Source organism: Aquarana catesbeiana, linkage group LG03 (genome assembly GCF_042186555.1).
Source record: "Aquarana catesbeiana isolate 2022-GZ linkage group LG03, ASM4218655v1, whole genome shotgun sequence".
In the NCBI taxonomy this organism is placed as follows: Eukaryota; Metazoa; Chordata; class Amphibia; order Anura; family Ranidae; genus Aquarana; species Aquarana catesbeiana.
In genome coordinates this window covers 676285412-676309540 of record NC_133326.1, presented here as the reverse complement: position 1 = coordinate 676309540, position 24129 = coordinate 676285412, and the positions used below count along the sequence as shown (strand labels likewise).

Sequence of the window (24129 nt, the reverse complement as noted above, 5' to 3'; positions counted from 1 at the left end):
TTAGACAGCACATAGGGAAATGGAACAAAGTATTACTGAAGTTTACAGTGTACAGTGTACTGTAAAAAAGCTTCAACAAAGCTTGCTGAATGCTCTGCAAATGCTTTGTCAAAGCTTGCCATTCACACTGATATTATGCAAGTTAAAGGCCCTGATGACTTTTTTTCATGCCCCAGATCCTTTATTTTGATTGGCATTGCTTTTATCATTGCCCAGCCTGAATGGAGGAAACTGTTCTTTCCACCCATTGTAAATTGAGTAAATCTGTTTCCATGGCTTCGAACAGACTTTGTTAAAGCTCTCTGAACGCCAGTCAAAGCTCCTGTCACTAAATAAAATGGTTAGCTTACAGTCCTGTTTACATCTTGTTTTTGTAACAGTAAGTATAGTGGAGTTGACAGCCTCCGTTCCCAGTCGATGCCTTGTATGGGGAAACGCGTCGGGTGGAGCACTAGCCCTTGACGTCATCATGCTAACAGTCAGCTGGCTTGAGCCACGGCTGTTTTTGAAATTTTCTTACCGTGTTCTTGGATGTAAGCGTTGCTACATTTTTTAAAATACATATTCTTTGGACATACTACACCATGGAGTCCTTTCTTCTATGCTCTATTTAATGAGACCATCCAGGACTATTTGAAAATATAGGATGATTCTCGTCTTGAAGCCTTTTCTTTAAAATTGGATATCCCGCTGTAACAGAAGGAGTATTTTCCCCTGAAAAGAGCCACAGGAGGATCGTATTCCCGCCGGCAGGCTTGTGCAAAGGGCGTCTTTGACCTCCATAATTTGAGATCCTATGACTCTGGTAAGCGGCATTGATATTATTTCCTGACTCCCGAATATTGGAAGATATACGGTGTCTCATATCGCGGTCATTAAAATTATTTGGACTATTTTTTTGAGCATATACAATCGTTTCTTTGATCACTTTTTTTATATTGATCAGTTTGCGTATTGTGTTATATGTATTTTCTTGTTTATTGGCTTTTCATATGAATAGTTTTTTTGAGATAAAACACTTATTTGGTATCACTTTCTCAATTTTTTACTTACTCACTTTTCTTAATTGAATAGTAGTGGATGCGCGCTTGTTTTTTATTTATCCATACACCTTGCTTTTGCTTGGTGCTTTGATGGGCCTTTGGTGGAGCTCCGGTGGGGCTTTGGTGGTGCTTTGATGAGCCTTTGGTGGAGCTCCGGTGGGGCTTTGGTGGGGCTTTGCTGAGCCTTTGGTGGGGCTTTGGCGGGGATTCGGTGGGGCTTAAAGCGAGCTTTGCCATAGACTTCTATGGAGGCTTTGAAGACGCTTTGAAGCACCACTGAAGATACATGGGGTATAATTTTAAACCATTTTATTTAGTGACAGGGGCTTTGACTTGCGTTCAGAGAGCTTTAACAAAGCGTGTCCGAAGCCTTGTTTTGAAGCAAGTGTAAATGAGCCCTTACTAATCTGCTGTACTGACTCCTGTAACTGCATGTCTTGGGGAGAAATGTTTTTTGGCTAACTGGACTGCAGACGTCAATGCTTCGTAGTATAGAAGACACTCAGGTTGCTATTCTGTATAGTGTGGAAAAACTAGCAAGGTTTGCATATTGGCCGTCATGCGATTGGACTTTCTGTTCCAGAAAAATCAGTACCCAGATGAAAAATGATTGTACAGAGGTTGTTGTGTTTACTGTAGGATATGCTTAATCAGCGTCCAGGGATTGGGCATGTAGAATTACATAATTGAGGCATGTTTGGCATACTTACAATGTCAAGTGTGTTGCATATGTAGAGAATGGAAAATTTGAGCTTCATTTACTTTAGGAAGTTTCCCAGATTGCTGTGAAGTATTTTATCACATGCTGTTCTGCCATATGCCATATGTCTACAATTTGCAATTGAAGTTGTATACAATGAAGCAAACAGCCACTTTGAATATAGGCTATATTGGTTACAGGGTTCTGCACACTTTAGGGGAGCCTGGACAGTGGCCATCAGGAGTAGACAATGTTCCAGCATCGGTGGGAGTAAATGTTACCACATTTGATATTAGGAGGAGGAATAGTGCTTCATTGTTGGCATCATAGGGGAGTATAGTGGGCCATTAATGGCGTCAGTGGGAGAAATGGTGTCCCATTGTTGGTGTCAGTTGGCAGAATAGTGCCTCGTATGCGTGGGAGGAAGAGTGCCCCAGGGGCCAGATTGGAGACCCCTGGGTTAAACGTTTGTGGACATGTAGACTTTTGTGGAGCTTGCTGGACATTCCATTCCAAAGCCATGGGAGTTCATATGGAATGGACCCCTTCCCTTTGCGGCTGTTATAGCCTCCACACTATTAGGAAGGCTTTCCACACAATTTTTTAGTGTGTCTGCAGGGACTTGTGCCCTATTAGCCAAAAGAGAAGCTGTATGAGCTTGTTGGCCATCCAACTCCAAAACCGTGGCCATTATTATTGAGTTGGCTTTTTTTTGTGGCTAAATTGCTTCTACTTTTCTGGGAAGGCTTTCCACAAGATTTTGGAGTGTGTATGTGGGGATTTGTGCCCATTCAGCCAAAAGAACATTTGTGAGGTCAGGTACTGATGTTGGATGATAAGTCCTGGCTTACAGTTGGCGTTCCAAATTTTTCGAAATGTAGACAGTAGGGGTAGGGTCAGGGTTTTTTGTAGACCACTGAATTTCCTCCACACTAAACTTATCAACCCATGTCTTTATGGAGCTGGCTTTGTGCATAGGGACACAGTCCTGCTGGAACAGATAAGGACCTTCCCTAAACTGTTCACACAAGTTTGAAGGCACACAATGCTGTAGCATTAACGTATCCTTCATGGAATCACCAGCATTTGGAGGGGTGTCCTCGTATTTGTAGACATATAACAGCTGTAATGTTGAGGTGTCCACAAATGTTTGGTCTTATCGTGTAAATATGAATGTAACAGGATGTGTGAAGATAATGTTGACGTAGCACAAGGATCCATTTTTAAAAATTTCCAACCACTAGCCTATCTTTTACCTTTGAAGTTCCCCAACTATCCCTCAATCCTCCCCAAACGTGCATGTTATGTGCCTCTCATCACAAGGGCACAGGCTGATTTGGCTACTTAAAGTAGAACTATAGGCAAAATGTTTTTTTTTTTTTCATATTGGATGGAGTAAGGGAGGGTCATAACTCCACTCAGTATTTTATGCCATCTGTGCCCCATTGGGGAGATTTCCCTTCACTTCCTGCCCTGTAGCCAAAACAGGAAGGGAATCCCTGCAAATTAAGGGAATTCCTTGGGGGACTCCCAGGTCACCAGAACTAAAGACCCCATTGGGAGATTTCCCCTATATTACCTTTTTTGGGGACGACCCAAAATGTGGGATTTTCTTTTACTTTCACTTTCAGTGGTAATGGTAAACAGGACAGATGGAGAGGACGAGTCTCCCTAACGGGGGGGGGGAGGGGGGGGTAGCACAGACAGCAATAAAAACCTGACAGGGGTTCTAATTCATCTCCACTCTATCCAAAACTAAAAAAAAAAGTTTTGCCTTCAGTTATACTTTAATTTTGACCAGGAATCAACCCAGCTGTGATGTGGGAGAAAATTCACCACATTGTTGGTGAGGCTCAGGTGCGACTGTTCTGCATGAGTCAGGTCAATAGTTATACGGTGGATGTACCCATACATAAGGTAAAATGATAATGCCATAAGACAACTGCATGACTTTCGAGTGATAGACCCATACCCCAGAGGGAAAAAGTTGGCCATTATGTTTGTCGGCAGTCTATAGAAATGGAGAGGTATTTGCAATTTCTTCCTTTTACCTTAATTTCCTGAAACTATCAGTATTTTCGGCATTGAATGACTCTTCGCGCCCATGTATGGGTATAGAGTTTCCCAATGAAGATCTAAATTTTATGCTGATTGGGTGGCCTCGGGTCCATTAATCTCACCACATATATTATATATAATATCTCTGACATTGCAATTTTCTTCTGTCTCTCTCAGCATCTCTCTCAACCCTCCCTAATATCATATCAAATGTTTGTCTTCTCTCCATTTCATACATATTCTCCTTGGTAGGAAATATGCCAAATTTCCATACCCAGCAACCTCCTACCCCACCAGCATCCCCCCCCCCAAATGTACCCTTTGTTTGCCCCCTTTGTTGCTGTGCTCTCCCTGGCTCTGGTCTTATTGCAGGTGTGTGTTTTCAGTGGGGGCCGAGAGCGGCATATGAACATCCGCTATCACCCTTTCCGCCTCACCCCGTACCTGATGAAGGTGCGAGATTCGGACAACGCTGAGGGTCAGCCCTGCTGTCTGCTAATCGCAGAGAAGATCCACTCGGGATATGAGGGTAAGAGAACAAACCTTAAGTCATCAACCAACTAACTAATTAAGGTAGCAGAAGGTTGGATGGAGGTTTTCATATGAAGGATTTAGCTATTTAAGTAGAACTGTAATTTAAGTAAAGCTCCTGTGCTTGAGGCCCTCTTTGTAAGCGTCACTGAGATGTCCTACCCTACCTTCCTAGTTCTCCCATATCTGGTTAGAATTAGGGCACAGTGGACATGAGTGTAGTCCTGACATGAGATCTAGGCATGTGCTATAGAGGTCTGTTGGCGAGGAACTTAGAGCAGAATTTGGGTGAAGTTAGGGTGTTTGGGGTATCAAGGGATTGTGTTTTTTTGATTTGAGAAAATATAGTTAGTAATGCAGCTAAGAAGAGTCTAGCTGGAGTGTCGATGGATTCAGTAGGATATTTTCCTGATATTTGATAGCAGTATATATTAAACAGTAACTTTTAAACAAGGAATCGATTAACTCAGAATTCTCCTTTTAAGAAGTTTAAGGTGATGTCCCACCAAGAACAGTGAGCGGCGAGACATTTGAGTCCATACAAATCGTTCGGCACACCAGTGAGCTGCAGTTAAATTCTCCTTTTATTATTCCATCCACAGGGATAAAAACTCACAGAAAAGTTGACACGTTTCTGCCCAAAGGGCCTTAGTCATTGTTATGACTAAGGCCCTTTTGGGCAGAAATATGTCAACTTTCCTTTGCGTTTTTTTATCCCCGCGGATGGATTAATAAAAGGAGGATTTTACTGCAGCTCACTGGTGTGCCGATCGATTTGTATGGACTCAAGTTTCAACAGTAGTGTGGCTGATGATCTTGTCTGTTCCCATGTGATATTGGCTGTCAGTTTGTAGCACCAACTCTCCCTTCCTTGTCTTGTGACAAGACATTTGCCTATCCTGGAATCCACCAAAATCCACCTCAATGTTCTTTGCAACTTAGCCACTTGGCAGGCGCATAGTTTTTCCCTTTCTCTTTTCTATTTAGAGAAGTGGAGAATTATTGCTTTTTCACACAGAGTTTTTCCAGCAAGTTGGAGAATCTCTGTTAACAACCATGAGTTCCTCTGCTGGTCAACCATCTGTGATCTTGCTCTGGGGATTTGCCCTATGCAGCTTATCTGCTGCAGATGGTGGAAAAATAAAGCAAAACTGCACATAACCTAATCTGCTATGAGTTTACTGTAGATCTTTCTTGATTGGCGTTCTCTGTTCGTTTAGGAATCCAAGGAGATATAGGTAGCAGACAGCATCTAGGTAGGAAGGAAGAGGTAGGGCCTGTTGTCTTGTTGACGGTTACGTCTCTTTCCCCAGCACCACGAATACCACCGGATAAGCGTATTTTCACCACCAGGCATACGCCCAGCTGTATGTTCCAGGAGGTAGATGAGAGGTAAGTTTCACATCCCTCTGTCTGGGCATCTTATCTGTTCATCTTCCTGGAATGCTGTGTGATGGTCCTCCATTTTCTTACAGAGCTGTCCCTCTCCTCGGCTACCTCCCGCAGGACCTTATCGGTATGCCTGTTTTGTTTTTCATTCATCCTGAGGACCGGCCACTCATGCTTGCCATACACACTAAAGGTAATTTGTTTAGGGGGGGGAAAGGACTTTGAATAATGTATAATACGGTTCTTCTTGAACTTGTTTTTAGATGTTTTAAGTATTGCTGATGGTACCTTAAAGTCATTCTAAAGGAAAGATTTTTTTTTTTTAAATAACAAACATGATACACTTAATTGTTTTGCACAGAGCAGCCCCGATCCTCTTCTTTATGGGTTCCCCGTTGGTGGTCCTGGCTCCCCCCGCCGAGTACCCCTAATGGCAAGCGGCTTGCTATGGGGGCATTCGAGCAGGCTCGCTCCCGGGCCCATGCTGTGTGTGTCCATTTACACACAGATCGGCGCCCCCGCTCCCTCCTCATTGGCTCACTGGCTGTGATTGACAGCAGCAGAAGCCAATGGCTACTGCTGCTGTGCGAGTCAATGAGGAGAGAGAGACCTGGAAGAGCTGCTGCTCTCATGCACATCGCTGGATCAAGTTGGGGCTCAGGTAAGTATTAGCTGGGGCTCTTGCATGTATTAGGTACGGCAATTTTTACATAGTTATATTTGACCAACTTGAACTAATGTAGGTATTTGCCATACCTATGTGATCCCAGTGCAAGCTGGAAGTCATTGTATTGGGCACCGTTATCACAGTGATCTTCCAGTAGCTTCCAGGTCTCGTGCCAAGTGGCTGCCCTGCTGCATTGTAAAAACAGGATGTTTTTTGCTCAGCTCGGGCCCCAATTATAAATCCAACATCAGTACCTGACCTCAGAAATGTTCTTTTCCTGTGGGATTCATACCTAGAAGAGTGGAGACTGCCATAGCAGAAATGGGTCAGCTCCATATTAATGTCCATGGTTTGGGATGTCCAACAACCTCATATGATGGTCAGGCTCCAAAAACTTTTGGCCAAATAGCGGGGGATTTACTAAAACTTGGGAGTGTAAAATCTGGTGCAGCTCTGCATAGAAACTCACTCGCTTCCAGGTTTTATTGTCAAAGCTTAATTAAAGAAGTTGAAGTTAGAAGCTGATTGGCTACCATGCACAGATGCAACAGATTCCAAATGCTCCAGTTTTTTAGTAAATCTCCCCCATAGTGTCTATAAGATGCTTTAGCTGTTTCCTTGGGTTATATTTATAGATAACGTTTTCCATTTTGGGTGTAGCAAAAGAGAAATTAGCTTTTTTTATTGTCATGAGGTTGGACTTGATGGACTTGATGTGTCTTTTTTCAACCTCTCCAACTATGTAACTATATGAGAAGAAATTGACTTATGTTTTTTTTCACTAGCTGTAGCTTTAAAGTGTGATGGAATGTGTGCCGTATGAAATAATGATCATCTTTGGCCCTCAGTCTTGCAGCAGGCTGGCCAGCCTTTCAACCACTCTCCCATCCGCCTATGTGCACGTTCTGGGGAGTACGTCACCATCGACACAAGCTGGAGCAGTTTCGTGAATCCGTGGAGTCGCCAAGTTTCGTTCATTCTTGGAAGGCACAAAGTTCGCACGTAAGTTCTGCTGTGGCACAACTACCGTTGGCCTGTTTTGTTTTTTTTTAACCAATTTTGAAGTTGTCCGTATCTCTTCCTGCTCCCTCTAACTGTTTGGGCTGTGTGCCTGTCTATATCTTTTCCCTTATCTATTCCTTGGCTTGTCTTTCTGCAGAAGTCCTCTCAATGAAGATGTCTTTACTGCTCCCAAAGGGTCAGAAATGAAGCCTCTAGACCCAGACATTCAGGAACTGTCAGAGAAGATCCACAGGACATTGATGCAGGTATGGAGCCTTTTCTTCTCTCCGTTCCTTCAATCTTTTCTCTTATTTTATCAACATTTTCCTTCCTTTCTCCTTCCCTCCCCTCCCTTCTCCTCTCCTCTCCCTTTTTTTCTCTCTTCTCCCGTTTTTCCCCCTCATTTCTTTTTTTTTTCCCTCTTCTTTCCTCTAATTTCCTTTCCTTTCCTTTCCACTCTTCTTCTCCATTATTTCCTGTCTTCTGTTCCCATTCCCTCGGTTCTCTTTTCCTCTCTTTCCCTTTCCTCTCCTCTCTTCCCCTTTCCTCTCCTCTTTTCTTCTCTTCTTTTCTTTTCTTTCCTTTCTTTTTCCTTCCTTTCCTTTCTCTTTTCCTACTGCCTTTCCTTCTCTCTTTTACTCTCATTTCTTTATTCTCCTATAATTTCCTCTCCTTTCTTTTCTGTCTTCCTCTCCTCTCCCCTTTTTCTCTCTTCTCCTCTCCCCTTTTTCTCTCTTCTCTTCTCCCCTTTTTCTCTCTTCTCCTCTCCCCTTTTTCTCTTCTCTCTGTTCCTTCCTGTCTTTCTCTCCTGGCTTTTGCCCCCTTTTCTCCTTTACTCATTCCTTTCTTCTCCTCTTATTTCTTCTAATTTCCTCTCCTTTCCTCTCTTCTCTGTTCTTTCCTGTCCTCCCCTCCCATTCCCTCTGTTCTCCTCTTCTTTCTTCCCCTTTCCTCTCCTCTCCTCTTCTTTCTTTTCTTTTTTCCTGGTACAACAATTTTATTTGAAAATAATACAGAAAAGCAAAAACAGTGAATCCCATGTAGTCAAAGTATATATAATGGAGCAATTTCACAGAACTTTTAGGCCTTTTTTTCCTTTCTTTTTTCTTTTCATTTTCTTTCCTATCTCTTCTTTTCCTACTGCCTTTCCTTCTCTCTTTTACTCTTATTTCTTCTCCCCTAAATTCCTCTCCTTTCCACTCGTCTCCATCCTTTTCCTATCTTCCCCTCTCATTTTCTCCTTTTCTCTCCTCTCTTCTTTCTCCCTTTTCTTCCTTCTCTCTTTTACTCTCATTTCTTCCATCTCCTTTTCTTCTCTCCAATTTCCTCTCCTTTCCACTTCTCCGTTCTTTCCTGTCTTCCCCTCCCATTCCTTTCCTCTTCTCTCTTCCCCTTCCCTCTGTTCTCCTCTTCTTCTTTCCTTTCTTTAACCTTCCTTTCTTTTTCGATCCTCTCTCTCCCTTTCCAACTGCCTTTCCATTTTTCTTGTATTTCCCTTTTCCCTCCCTCCCTTTTTTTAGTCATCTCTTGTTGTGTTTTTTTTGTTTTTATGTGTTTGCACATTATTTTTCCTCTTTTTGCGTTATTTTTCAAAATTTTTTTTGAGATATTTCGATTGGCTTTTGAAACAGCTGCCATTTGTCCATAGGCATCAACCTCCTTGGTGCAGCTGCCTGAACCTAATTGGCTGCTTTTAGGTATTGAATTGAGTGCAGCGGAGGAGCTGAGAATCTCTGTAAACTGCTGCACGAGATCTGTTGCAGTTGCAATAGATCGCCTTGGCTGAAAACCTTAAAAATACTGTATGTTTTCATCCAGCTGCATCAGTCTGCTTTAGGGAAGTTAAGACTTAACTTTGTCATTATATTACGGTTGTTGTAGTGTTACAGCTGTGGACATTGTACTTTACAGCCTGTACATAGCACGTCCCCTGGTGGTGGGAATGGTAGTGGCGGCAGCAACACATCTCAAGAACCATTTCACTGCAATGCTTCATCCAGTGACAGCAACGCCATGGTCATCGAGGAGGGAAGAGAGCTGAAACCTGTACGTGTGACGATGAATAAGTTAACGCTGGTCAGATCTTAATGAATAATATTTGTGTATGAGGGGGTTGGCTTTATTCCAGCTAGACGCAGATCTGTCTGAGCTTGCTAGGAATAATTTTACAGATGATTATTGTATACCTTCAGTTTTATTTCATTTAGTTCTTTCCAAGATATTTAAAACTTTAGCTATATGGTCAAAAGTATGTAGAGACTCCTCCAGATTATTAAGTTTAGGTGTTTTCAGTGAAGGGCACTGTTAATGCTACAGCATACAAAGACAGTTTAGATAATTGTCATAAGGTTGGAAGCGCACAACAGTTTGGGGAATGTCCTTTACTGTTCCAGCATGACTGTTCCCCTGTCCACCAAACCAGCTCCATAAAGACATGAATTGATGAGTTTGGTGTGGAGGAACTTGAGTGTAGTGCAGAGTCTTGACCTCAACTCTACTGAATGCCCATTATGAGTCAGATCTTCTCATCCAATATCAGTGTGTGTCTCCAACCTTGTGGGAACAGTTTGGGGAAGGTCCTTTACTGTTCCAGTATGACCATTCCATGTGTACAAAATCAGCTCCATAAAGACATGGTTTGAGTTTGGTGTGGAGGAACTTGAGTGTAGTGCCCATTATGAGCAAGATCTTCTCATCCAATATCAGTGTGTGCCTCCAACCTTGTGGGAACAGTTTGGGGAAGGACCTTTACTGTTCCAGCATGACCATTCCATTTGTACAAAGTCAGCTCCATAAAGACATGGTTTGATGAGTTTGATGTGGAGGAACTTGAGTGACCTACACAGAGCCCTGACTGCAACCCTACTGCACACTTTTGGGATGAATTGGAACACCAATACTTAGCCAGGTCTTCTCATCCAATATCAGTACCTGACCTCACAAATGTCCATTTGGCTGAATGGGCACAAATTGGCATATTCACACTCCAAAATCTTGTGGCAAGCCTTCCAAGAAAAGTGGAGGTGGCTATAGCCACAAAGTGGAGCCAACTAATGCCCATGGTGTTGGAGTTGGATGACCAACAAGCTCATATAGATGTGATGGGCTGGTGTCCACAATCTTTTGACCATATAGTATAAATGGCACAACATATCACTACTGTGTGTTTACACTTTTGTACTAAAACTTAGTGTACTTAAACCCCAAAACCAATGTAATATATTGCAATTTACCCCTCCTTAGATGTGGTGGCTACAGTCGTTTTCATTTATTCAGGCTGAGGACATTTTTAGCATAATGACAAATTGCATGACAAGTCGCTCCAATGTGAACCAGGGCCCAATGTAATAGAAGGTTTGCACTCTGAACTCGGAGGTCACGCAACAACTTTCTGGTTATAAAGCGAATCAAAAACAACTGGGGGGCTGGGATAGGAGGGGTTAAAAAAATTTAACTACTCTAAAAGTGAAAAAAAGTAATACTGAAATAGACCCCAAACCGATATAGGTTCCTTTTTAAAATGGTGTTAGGATGGTTAGTATATTCTACTCAAAATTGACTGTCATCAGCGCCAAGATTGAAGATATTATGTTTCGGGAGCAAATGAGAAGTTAGTGTCTTGAATCCCCCTCATTCCTCATTATGTGTTTTTTTCAGGAACTTTGCCAGAATGTCCACACAGGGAAGAGCGGGGCCCAGCAGACCTTCCTGGGCTCCAGGGCCATACGACCACCTCATCAAGGACATTTTCATGGTACGTCCCCCAGAACTTATTGTTTTCGGACATCTCTTGCAGTATTGCAGCAATCTTAAAGCATAAGTTTAGGCGCACACAAACACACCCTTTAGGGCTCCAGATGCGTGTAGATTTTAAGTCGCTGTTGCATCTTAGGACTTGTTATCGACACAAAGAAACCTCTCAGGGCGTTTTTAACCTAAAAAAAAGGGGTTAAAAACTCCTGTGCTGCGGTGCTTCCAAATAGCTTTTTAGGTGCTTCGGAAGCGCTGCCCATTCATTGGAATGGGCAGGGGCATTTTGGGAGTGCTGTATACAGTGCTACCAAGCCACCCCAAAGCTGCTGCTTGCAGGACTTTTTTTCTAACATCCTGCAAGTGCACCACCCGGGTGTGAAAGCACTCATTGCAATGAATGGGAGGCAGTTTACAGGTGCTATTTCTAGCGCTAAAACGCCTGAAAACTGCCTCAGTGTGAAAGGGGTCTAAGTGTAAGTATTTGAGTGATTTTGACAAGGGTCAAATTGTAATGGCTAGACAACTAGGTCAGAACGACTCCAATACTGCAGATCTTGTGGAAAGGTCCTGGTCTGCAGTGGTCAGGACCGACCATAAGTGGTCCATGGAAGGAAAACGAGTGTACTGGTGAAAGGGTCATGCGCGACCAAGGCTCATTGATGCATGTGGGGAGGGAAGGCTGGCCTATGTAGTCTGATCCAATAGAAGAGCTGCTGTAGCTGTATTATTGAAAAAGTTAACGCTGGTTCTGATAGAAAGATGTCAGAACACACAGAGCATCGCAGTTTGCTGTGTATGGGGCTGCGTAGCCACAGACCAGTCAAGGAGCCCAGGTTGACCCGTGTCCAGAGCCAAAAGCACCTACAATGGGCATGTGAACATCAGAACTGGGCCATAGAGCAATGGAAAACAAATAGCAAAAAAATAATATAGTGTATACAATTGTGATACAAGTCATACTGTAATTGAATGTTCTGAAAAATGACCTTTACTTTTCAATCTACAGCTCCTATAATTTTCTGTAAAATGCAATATGGCAACCTGGAGGCGTTCTGAACATAGAATGTATACAGTACACTCCCCAGAAACATAATTTCCTGCTTGTGTGATTGGCTCACTGATTTTCCCAGAAGTCTGCACTAAGATACAAGTCAGATTTCAGGCATCCCCTGCAACAAAAATGTCATTTTTGGTGAAATACTCCTAATAAGAAAATCACGTCTAAAGGGATGCAGGCCCAGCAGCTTTCCTCATTAGTGACTTGGAGCTGATTGATAATTAAGAAATCCACTCCCATTAGATTCACTTACCACATGGACACAGACAAACACACACAGGGATTTCTTCAGAATAACAATAGGAATCTGTAACACAGTTTGTTAAAATCCTTGTAATGCACATAGATCTCCCAGGGGGGGGAATGTTTTTTTTTTTTTTTTTCTCAACAAAAGTGAAGTTACTCTTTAATTAGATGTGACTTTTCTTTACCCAGCTCTGGCTCCGGCTCGCATGGTCCCTCCTGCCAGCATAGACAACACTCCTCCTGACACGGCAGCTCCTCAAATCCCTGAAGAGCTGACTCGAAAAGAGACCTCCAACTATTCCTACCAGCAGATCAACTGCCTGGACAGCATCATCCGGTAAGAAGGGAACAGGAAACCACATGTGCACTGGGGAATATTGTCCTCTCTATAGTGCTCTCATGTCTCCTTTGCTGGTTGGCAGGATCAATTTAGACTGGACTTTAGCACAATAAATGAGACCCATTCAGTGAAATCTGGCCTTGTGTCTATTTCTCCTTCACTTATATTCCATCTCCTTTACAGATACCTGGAAAGCTGTAACCTCCCCAGCACATTGAAGAGAAAATGTGGCTCCTCATCGTACGCCTCGTCCACCTCCACCTCAGAGGAGGAGAAACAGAGGACCGGGGAGAGCGATAAGGAAGGTGAGACTGGGGACAGACGCTGGTGCATGTAGCCAAGATTGAGGGGTAGAAATGTTAAAGTCGTATTCTGCTGTTTGCATTTCTTCACAGATCCCTCGGCTGGCCCACCACAGCGGCACGATCTGCCTCCTCCACCCATACCAGCAGCAGTGGGCTCCTCACCTCTGGCTCCTCTGCCTCCTCTACCCCCCAGCAAGGCAGAGAGCGTGGTGTCCATCACTAGCCAAGGAAGCTTCAGCAGCACAATTGTCCATGTGGGAGACAAAAAACCGCCAGACTCGGGTAATTTGCTTAGGGGCCAGTCTACTGCTGAGGATTCGGGGTGGAAGGGACTGGTGGACCAATGCTGAGCAACGGACTTGTGTGCAAAAAAAAAAAAATCTACGTCTTGTGCTAAAAAGCTTGTATCTTTTTTTTTTTCTTTGTGTGGTGATGCGGGGTCTGTCACTTTGCAGCAGGGCAGATAAGGTGTGACGCTTAATTATTTCAGAAGACTAAAAAAAAAACTAAAAGAAACCAAAGCCGAAAAGTCTAAGTCATACTTGCAATGGGAGCACTTGCTTCATAAACTAAAGCTACAAACTTGGTTCCTCCCGGTGAAGAGATGGTCATGTGGACCTTGCATGAAAACAAAAGGTCTTCCACACATAATTACATCGCTCATCTGCCACATCCCTAAGTAGATCTATACCAGCACAAAAACATTCTGTGAACTTTACTGGCAGTGAAAGCGAAACTCATAGGCCCCTGTTCACACCTGAGCGATTTTCAGCTTGTAAAACGCTCAGCTCTAAAGCTCCAAAACGCAAACAAGCAAAATTCCATTCATTTCAATGGCCCCTGTTCACATACGAGCATTTTGTCGCCTGAAGCAAAACGCTTGAAGCTCAAAAAAGTACATGAGCTTCTTTTTTGGCCAGATTACAAAGCGTTTGCAATGCACTTTTACATTTTATAAATGGAAAGCTTTTTAATGGAATAAGTGTGTTGTCTACCTTACCTGCCCTTCCCCATATGTACAAGTGACAGCCAATAAAAAAAAAAAAAAAAAAAAAAAGAATTCTTCATTCTGATATTATGAACTAATGCCTTCCATTCTTGTGTTTTCTACCCACAGCTGAAATGGTGCCTTTGGAGGAGTCCTCGTGCCCAGCAGCCCCACCACCTCCACTGCGACCTCTGGGGCTGACCAAAGAAGTTCTCTTTGCCCACACTCAACGGGAGGAGCAAGCTTTCCTAACCCGCGTACACAACCTCAGCCAGCTGCGGGTGTTTGACCCTGTTCCTGCGGGAGCATGGGAAGAGCAGAGCCAGCGGGGGCCTAGAGGTCAGTTCTCCATCTCCACTGCTACTTTTTGAAGGTTTCAGTCAGCCATATCTTCTCACTTTTTTTTTTTTTTTGCTGACTGTTCTTGTCTCTCCCATTACCTGTGCCTCCAAACACTGTGGTGTAGACATCGTTTTGCAATGTATGTGAGGCTATGGGACAAGGACATCACACTGAAATAATTGCTATTGTCACACCCCAGTATATTATAGTAGGATATATTATTGTATATATTTCTGGGCACTTGTTGCCAGATCTGTAGTGGAGTTGCCTACTAAAAGTGACTCTGTCACTAAAATAGAATTGTCAAAACAATCTTTCCCTGGAAATAAGAACGTAAGTACTTACCTCTCCCATAACCCATGCTGCTGAATGCAACTGTAAGTAATAGGATATCCACCAACCATACAACATACCGTATATACTCGAGTATAAACCGACCCTAATATAAGCCGAGCCGGCCTAATTTTACCACAAAAAACTGGGAAAACATATTGACTCGAGTATAAGCCTAGGGTGAGAAATGTGCAGCTACTGTAAGTGGAAAAGAGGGTCAACAATGCCCATTTGCAGCCTCACTGTGCCCATTTGCAGCCATAGGTCCCCCGAACTTCAAACTCGGTAGTTAAGGGTTCCTAGATGTCCCCTAGCTGCAGCCAAAATTTGGGGTCTCTGGACCCAAAGGGTCCCGAAATGACATTGCTGCTGATGGACACAGTTGACCGACTTTGGGGCCCCATATCTCAAGGCCACTTAGTGCTAGGAACCCCAAATTTGTTGTGCAAAAACCCAGTGGAACTAGCACTACAACATATCCAAAGCTGGGGTTCCTAGCACCAAGTGGCCCCAAGATACGGGGCCCCAAATTCGGTTCGGAAAATGTCGAGCACTTTTCTGCAGCAGAGAATGACATTTTCCGAACCGACTTTGGGGCCCCGTATCTTGGATATGTTGTAGTGCTAGTTCCACTGGGTTTGCACACCAAATTTGGGGTTCCTAGCACCAAGTGACCCCGAGATACGGGGCCCCAAAGTCAGTTCGGAAAATGTCATTCTCTGCTGCAGAAAAGTGTTTGACTCGAGTATAAGCCGAGGGGGGGCATTTTCAGCACAAAAAATGTGCTGAAAACTCGGCTTATACTCGAGTATATACGGTAAGTAGGAATATAACATCCTTCCCTGGCAAAAAAAAAACATTGGAGTGCAACAAAAAGTACCATGGGAGGTGTCTTGTCTGGGAGCTGTAGAAAGGGCAGGACACCACCAAACAGGAACCACAGAATGGGTCACCAGCCAAGGTGTCAAACAGTCGTCACCACAGCCAGCCACTCTGCTAGCGACTCCTCTGGCTGTGGTGATGGCTGTTAAGGGCTAGTTTACACTTGCTTCAAAACAAGGCTTCGGACAGGCTTTATTAAAGCTCTCAGAATGCCAGTCATAGCTCCTGTCACTAAATAAAATGGTTAGCTTACAGTCCTGTTTACACCTTGCTTTGTGAGGGCTTCAGTGAGGCTTTGGTGGTGCTTCAATGAGGCTTCGATGAGCCTTTGGTGGAGCTTCATTGAGGCTTTATGGAGCTTCGATGAGGCTTTGGTGGGGCTTCATTGAGGCTTTATGGGGCTTCGATGAGGCTTTGGTGGGGCTTTAGTGAGCCTTTGGTGGAGCTTCAATGAGCCTTTGGTGGGGCTTCATTGAGCCTTTATGAGGCTTCAGTGGGGCTTCTAGCAAGCTTTAACCTTGTCCAAAGCCTTGTTTTGAAGCAAGTGTAAACTAGCCCTTAATGTGTGTTGAAGCCGAAGCAAGTGTAAATAAGCCCTTACACCGCTGATGTCTGTGGCCTGTTTCTAGGATTTAACCTCAGCTTCTAGCTACCTATTATATGTTTGACACCTTGGCCAGTGACCCCCCCCCCCCCATTGTGTGGTTCCTGATGTGTGGTTCTCCTGCCCATTCTACAGCTCCCGGACAAGACGCCCCCCATGGTACTTTTCCATTGCAATCCATTATTTTTTTTTTGCTGGAGAAGGATTTTATATTCCCACTTATGTTTGTGCAGTGTATTGCTGTCTCCCAGGGGCACGCTGGATTATTTGTATCCTGAATATGCAGCGATGGGATTGTATTGAGCCTTCAGCATTGCTGATACTAAATCCAGGATCTAAGTGGTGAATCCGGTGTTGGCCCTCCTCCCTCTAATGGCTGCTCCCTTAATTAGGAATATTGTTTACATGCCCCTGCTGAGATACTTAGCTATATCTAATATACTTTCTTATTGCTGAATGAACTTTCTCATGCTACCGTGACTTGCATAATTTTGCATTCCAATTGAAGATAGAGAGACATATTTCCTTCTCTGTCTCATCTGTGAACCTTGGCCGTGTCCTGAGCAAGCCTGATGGTGAAACGCGTAGACATACAAGGGCTCACTGCACAATAATCATAGATGCTATATGTTACAATTTTCATTGTTTTTTAGATATTGTATTTTTCAATAAATTTATATTTTTTATACTGCTATATCTTCTCCACTGGTTCTTAGCCTAAAAAGTCCGCCTCCCTGGTAATACTCAGTACTACCTTATTTTGTATCCTCAATGATTTATGGACGTGGCTTATTTTTGGTGCACTTTCCTCTTTTTTTTGTGATCAAATACCACTAAAAGAAAGCTCTATTTGTGGGGAAAAAATTATATAAATTTAATTTGGGTACAGTGTAACATGACCGCGCAATTGTCATTCAAAGTGCGACAGCGCTGAAAGCTGAAAAATGGTTTGGGCAGGAAGGGGGTGAAAGTGCCTTGTATTAAAGTGGTTAAAGCGGTATAGTGGGGAGGGAGCTGCACCACAGAAGGTTTTTCACCCTAACCACTCGCCGACCAGCCGCCGCAGTTGTACTGCGGCAGAATAATACAGCTGGGCGAAACGACGTTATGTAACGTCACTTCGCCCTGTGGCCACTAGGGGCGCGCGCGTCCGCTGCTCACCCCTGGAGCCGATGCGAGTGCCCGGCGGTCGCGATCACTGCCGGGCTCCCGCAATCGCTGGTAACACACCGAGAACCAGGATCTGTGTGTGTAAACACAGTTTCCGGTTCTCTGAGGAGAGAAGAGACAGATTGTGTGTACATACAAAGTATGAACAGCGATCTGTCATCTCCCTTACACAGTCCCCTCCCCCCTTCAGTTAGAACACACTGAGGGAACACAGTTAACCCCTTGATCGCCCCCTAGTGTTAACCCCTTCCCTGCCAGTGACATTTTTACAGTAATCAGTAGGGGTGCAACGGATCAAAAAACTCACAGTTCAGGTTGTTTCTCGGATCAGGACTCACGGTTCGGATCAACAACAAAAAAAAATCTCCCCCACTGTAATAATATATTAGCAGGGTATGGCAGAGTATTGCAGAGTATTGCAGGGTATTGCTAGAATATTGGCAGGTATTGGCAGAGTATTGCAAAGTATTGCTAGAATATTGGCAGGTATTGGCAGAGTGTTGGCAGGGCATTGCAGAGTGTTGGCAGGGCATTGCAGAGTGTTGGCAGGGCATTGCAGAGTATTGGCAGGGCATTGGCAGGGTATTGTCAGGGTATTGCAGAGTATTGGCAGGGTATTGTCAGGGCATTGCAGAGTATTAGCAGGGTATGGCAGAGTATTGGCACTGCTGCCATCTGAACTCTCCCCTCCACTGTACAGATCAGTACACAGAGGGGAGAGAGGAACCGGCGTCATGACATGACGCCGGTTTGTTTACAAGTGATCACTCCGTCATTTGACGAAGCGATCACGTGGTAAACGGCCGCCGGGTGTACCAAGATCCGTGGAGCGCATGTGTGCCGATCCGAACAGGCTGAACCGTTCGGATCACTGATCGGTGACGATCCGTTGCACCCCTAGTAATCAGTGCATTTTTTAGCACTGACCGCTGTATAAATGCCAACGGTCCCAAAAATGTGTCAAAAGTGTCTGCCATAATGTTGCAGTCCCGATAAAAATCGCAGATCGCCGCCACTACTAGTAAAAAAAAAAAAATTATAAGAATGCCATAAAACTATCCCCTATTTTGTAGATGCTATAACTTTTGCGCAAACCAATCAATATACGCTTATTGCGATTTTTATTACCAAAAATATGTAGAAGAATACATATCGGCCTAAACTGAGGAAAAATTTGCTTTTTTTTTTTAAAAAAAGGGGGATATTTATTATAGCAAAAAGTACAAAATATTGTGTTTTTTTCCATATTGTGGATTTTTTTTTTTTCTTTTTTTAACCAGAAATATGTAGAAGAATACATATCGGCCTAAACAGAGGAAAGGAATTGTTTTTTATATATTTTTGGGGGATATTTATTATAGCAAAAAGTAAAAAATAATGTGTTTATTTTCAAAATTGTTGCTCTGTTTTTGTTTATAGTGCAAAAAAATAAAAACCACAGTGGTGATCAAATACCCCCAAAATAAAGCTCTACTTGTGGGAAAAAAAGGACGTCAATTTTGTTTGGGTACAACGTCGCACGACTGCGCAATTGTCAGTTAAAACAACGCAGTGCCGAATCGCAAAAAGTGCTCTGGTCAGGAAGGGGGTAAAATCTTCCGGGGCTGAAGCGGTTAATGCATAGAATGCATTAAGGTGAAAAACCTTTGAGACTTTATAACTCCTTTAAGGAGGGCAAGTTTTCTCAGCTATGTCTGTATTTCTCCTTTCAGTGTTGATCCAGGGCTCTTGCTGAGATTGCGATCCCTGACTCACTGTCAGCTAAGTTCAGCAAATGGGATTCACCACATTTGGCCAATCAGCAGCGGGGGATTAGATAACATGTTGCTTCTCATGATAATTGACTTGACTCTAGGAAAAGATGTCCATTATAGCCATTCAGATTTAGTAATTTGGCTATGAATTGCTTAGATGTTTTCAGAAATCAGTACTTGTTATATGGTCATGTTTAAATATTTAATAATTTAAATTTTCTTCTACACAGGAACTAAGCCCTCCCGATCCCACCAACACCACCACAGCTCTGCCAGCAACCCTGCCCCCGCATCGCGGGAGGGGACACATAACGGAGGTCGTCGGGGCAAAAGCAGAAAAACCAAAGTAAAGCGGCCAAAGCAATGCATACATTTGTCACCAACTTCCATGCCAACGACCAACCTCCCCGAGGCTCCTCTTCTACCTCCTCCACCTCCAGTTATCCCTGGTTACCCCCTCCCTATGTTCCCCCACCAACCTCCTGCTCCTGTACCAGCCCCATCCCTCTCAAGATACCCTCTTGTCACACCCATTGTTGCCCTCGTACTCCCCAATTATCTTTTCCAACCTCCCCCAGTGGCACCGCCCTTCTTTCCTGGAGTTCCAGGGTTTCCTACCTTTAATCCCACCGCCGAAGCTCCCACCCCAGCCTCTGAAGCCCCTCCTCCCATCCCCATGGCCACGTGCCAACCCCCTCCTCCTTCCCGCTTCTCCTCCCCGCCCCAGCGGCTCCTCCCGTCACGATGCAGCTCTCCGCTCCAGCTTGACCTGCTGCAGATGGAGGATCTGCCGCAGCCCAGTACTGGAGGGGGAGGACCAGGAGGGGAGCTGGAGGAGGAAGGAGGAGCAGCCCCCGGCAATGCTACAGCTGGAGGGCCAAACCAGGGGACAGGAACTGGAGAAGAAGACAGACAGCTGGAGAACTGCATGGTGATTATTTATATGTTTAAATGCTTCTTTCACATCATCGTTGTGTATAGACATTGATTTTGCTATACTCAGCTCCTCAGCACTGTCATTGCCTTTTCCATCTTGTCCACCCATTACAAATGAGAAAATATAGTGGTAGGAAAAATGGACTTTAACGGCACGTATAGAAAAGTATAACAAAATTTTAATAGTTCATATAAATTACATATGTATAAAGTACACATTTAGTAACACACAAACAAATGCACATTGGAAAGGGACCCATTGGTTGACCGGAGGGGAGTACCAATATACACTTCCTGTGGTGGGGCTATTCTTATAGTATCAGGAAAAGCCCACACCAAGGTATGGTATTGTTGGTTAGGTATTCAAAGGTCAATGAAGAATTAAAATTGCTCTACATGTTTCGACTGAGTGTTGCTTCTTCAGGAGCTTCTGTGTTTCTAATTAGAAGAACAGACTTCAATTTGAATATGATATAGACAATGAGATGTAAAATTATTGAGGTACATACATGCATGCATATACGTAACATTTGAACTCACCACAATTGGTGCTAGAGAGGGTTTCAACGCTCACCCATACCAGATTGATGAAGCAACTGACGCCTGCTAGAGTTGGCACCAAGAAGTGACATACAACTCATTACGCCTAAATCTTTGTAAGCCAGCAAACTTATGGCCTCAAGGATCAGGTTCCACCCTTTACCAGTGAAATCACACTGCTTTGACTGAGGCATGTTGGTAGTGGGAAGGACCTACAGTTTCCGATTTGCGTGTTAGGGTCCATTCCTCCTCTAGGGGGCAGTACACCCTGAAGGTTAAAGGCTTCATGTGTCTCATGTGTCTCTTATTGGTGTCCTAGGAAAACAATTTTATGGTGGGTTCAAAAATTCTATTTCTCCCCATCTCCAGGGTGATAATCAGGAGTCCTCGTCACACCACGATGCTCTCTCGAGTTCTAGTGGTCTTCTGGATCTCCTCCTCCAAGAGGATTCCTGCTCTGGCACCGGCTCTGCCGTTTCTGGTACCATGGGCTCTAATGGAGGCAGCACGTCTGCATGTGGCACCAGTGAGATATTTGATTTACTTTGTGTTTATCTCTAGGTGAATTGACAACATTGATATGACTGATAAATGAAAAGGCCTAATGCCATCAAGACTCCACTGTGGTGAACTGTAAATAAGCTAATGTGGAGTTTTTCCATTCCTGTGTATCCATGCGAGAAAATTATTTTCTTGTCTTGTATAGTGTTTGGGACACACATTTATACCTTTTTGTAAAAATAAAAATAAACTTCAAGCAAACCCGTCATATTAACTAAAAGCCAAACCTACACTCCAGTGCTCTGTGCTTCTAGTGCCTCTCCTTTCCCTGTGCCTGCTGCTTAGTCAGTAATTGCACACTCTGGCAGCCTCCCTGATGCCCACGAGACCGCGCTGGGGGGCCTTGGGATTGGCTGTAGAAGCCCCAAGCGAGGTGTGAGGCATGTCTTGTGCTCTTGTACTTTGAATCACCAGTATTTAAAAAAAAAAACACACAACACCAGTTATTTCAGTGATTTTATATTAATCGCTTAAATCTTTCTAATCTGTATTCTGATTCTTTGTCCTTTTCTTCTCTTACTCAGGGAGCAGCGAGAGCAGCAATACCAGCAAATACTTTGGGAGCATCGATTCATCGGAGACAGATTTAAGGGTTAAAAAGGCTGAGCGGGAAGAGGCTGAGAGGAAAGTTATCAGATACGTCATGCAGGACCCACTGTGGCTACTGATGGCCAATGCCGACCATGATGTGATGATGTCGTACCAGATCCCTTCAAGGTTAGAACCCTAGGGGGTTTTATTAAATGAATAAGGTCTTTGGACTGTTCTAAAACTGATCTCAGTCAGTTTCTGTTATACTTACTGCTCATGTTGTTTGTTGTACCCACACAGAGACATGGAAAGTGTCCTTAAGGAAGATCGGGAGAAGCTTAAGCAACTCCAGAGAAACCAGCCTAGGTTTAGCGAGGAGCAGAAGAGGGAGCTGGGGGAGGTCCATAGCTGGGTCAGAAGAGGAAGATTACCACACGTCATCAATATCACTGTGAGTATACATGTGTATGGAATGCATAGAACATCTGTGATATATATTGCATGACTTCCAGAAAAGAGAGAACGTCTGTAGACTAAAGCTCAAATGGTCACATTGGCTTTCTTTCATTCCACCGATAATCAATATCACCAGCTTGGTAATTCCCATTATAGTTTTGTATTCGCCGTAACATTTCTTTTCTTGGAGTCCATTGGGGCAAATAGAAAGTCTTAATGCTTGAGTTATACAGCTGCCTATACAGGAGGAGTGGACACTGGCAAACAAAAATCTGTAGGCCAGTCCAGGATGACTCCTCCCACTACTAGCACACCTTCATTTTTTTAGCAAAGCAGTACTGAGAGCATGATAACACTTTACATAGGGGTGGAACCTGGGCTGTTCAACAGACTCCAAGAAAAAGATTTTATGCTGAGTACAAAACCCCATTTTCTTTCTCATCTCGGGTCTTGGAGCACAGGAAGTCCCAACCTTTAAAATGCCCAAAAGCAGCACAGATGAGGTATTAAAGGTGCGTGGACCCTGACCAGGCTACTCACCAAGTGGCTGTTCAGAGACAAGGCAAGTGCTTAAGCAATGCCAAAGGCTCTGGACCCAGAAAACGCTCTGTAACGAAACGTTCCACACTCCGCTCGAGTGCTTTCCTCATATACTGCTTCCTCCCTGTCTGAATATAGATATCAGATATTCCAAACCGCTCACAACAAACAAGACAATACTTGTTTGGTTGCTGAACATGGACTGATTTATTTGAGATGACACACAAATATATACAGCAGGAAGACAATACAAACTGTAACCAGAAACCGATTTAATATGAGCTAGTTATCTAATCATTTACTCAGACTTGGTGACTCAGAGATATGACCTTTCAGGGTAGACTTGCCGTCTCCTCACTCAACTTACAATACACATACAGTAAGTATAAACGCATCCCCCCAATAGTTTGCTAGGAGACAAAGGTGTGTTAATGAGCACAATAAATTATTGGGTGAAAGACCCGGGCTTTCCAGATCTCATTAATCAGCATTCCTTTCACATACATCTGTCCACTGAGTCCCAAGCTGGCAGAGACCATCATGGCCTCCTTAATAATGTCCTTTTGCATTACATAACAGAATATCTTCCTAAATGCTTGTAGGCCCCTCAAATGCCAGGGCCCATAGTCGGTAGGCAAGAGGCTAGCATTCAGTCCCCTCCAAAAGCCTCTGTCCCGGGTGAGTCTGTCACTCTCTACAGCTAACTTTCTAGCAGAAAGCATCCTGTGTGAAGCCCTGTGCCTGAAGGTAATTTCCTGGCTTTCTTTGCAATGTCCAATCCCTCAAAATCTGGCCACAGTGCTCCAAACCCTGGTGGTAAATAAAGAGAACAAGCCACAGACGGGCAATTGTAAGAAGCTGCAACTCCAATCTTAAAAGTACAACTAAAGGCAAAACTTTTTTTTTTTGTATAGCTTAGAGAGGGATTAGAACATCTGTCAGCTTTTATTACTGTCTGTGTCCCCATTAGGGAGATTCACCCTCTCTCCATGTCACGTTTACCATTATCAGTGAAAGTAAAGAAATTCCCAAACTTTGAGTTGTCCCCAGAACAATAATAGAGGATAAATCTTCCAATGGGGACATTAATTCATGTGACCCTGGTGACAACCAAGAATTCCCTCAGTTTGGAGGAATTTCCTCTCACTTCCTGTTTTGGCTGTGGGTCAGAAAGCGAAATAAAAAGTGAAATAAAATCTCCCCAATGGGACACAGATGGAAAAAAAAACCTTGAAAGGGTTATAACCCTCCAAAATGAAAAGTTTTGCCTTTAGTTTTACTTTAACCACTTCCAACCCAATGACGTCATATGATGTCATCGACTTTGAGTGGGGATATCTGAATGATTCCTGCAGCTACAGGCATCTTTCAGATATATTCTTTTAGAGCCTGCGATTCCCT

General features: G+C 43.7%; 1 protein-coding gene across 6 annotated transcripts in view; it reads left to right on the top strand.

Moving 5' to 3' along the window:
* PER1 (period circadian regulator 1) overlaps positions 1-24129 on the top strand; it is a 79388-nt gene that overhangs the window by 52962 nt on the left and 2297 nt on the right. For 4 of the 6 annotated variants that reach the window (XM_073622906.1, XM_073622908.1, XM_073622907.1 and 1 more), the window contains exons 8-22: positions 4188-4330; positions 5646-5724; positions 5808-5914; positions 7237-7390; positions 7548-7656; positions 9302-9436; positions 11048-11144; positions 12636-12783; positions 12970-13091; positions 13182-13373; positions 14209-14418; positions 19395-20095; positions 21010-21166; positions 21726-21918; positions 22033-22183. In XM_073622906.1, the coding sequence (XP_073479007.1) occupies positions 4188-4330; positions 5646-5724; positions 5808-5914; positions 7237-7390; positions 7548-7656; positions 9302-9436; positions 11048-11144; positions 12636-12783; positions 12970-13091; positions 13182-13373; positions 14209-14418; positions 19395-20095; positions 21010-21166; positions 21726-21918; positions 22033-22183 (2698 nt within the window). Of the gene's footprint in view, positions 1-4187; positions 4331-5645; positions 5725-5807; positions 5915-7236; positions 7391-7547; positions 7657-9301; positions 9437-11047; positions 11145-12635; positions 12784-12969; positions 13092-13181; positions 13374-14208; positions 14419-19394; positions 20096-21009; positions 21167-21725; positions 21919-22032; positions 22184-24129 lie in introns of those variants that run through there. The other 2 variants (XR_012243086.1, XM_073622910.1) reach the window with 2 other exon arrangements.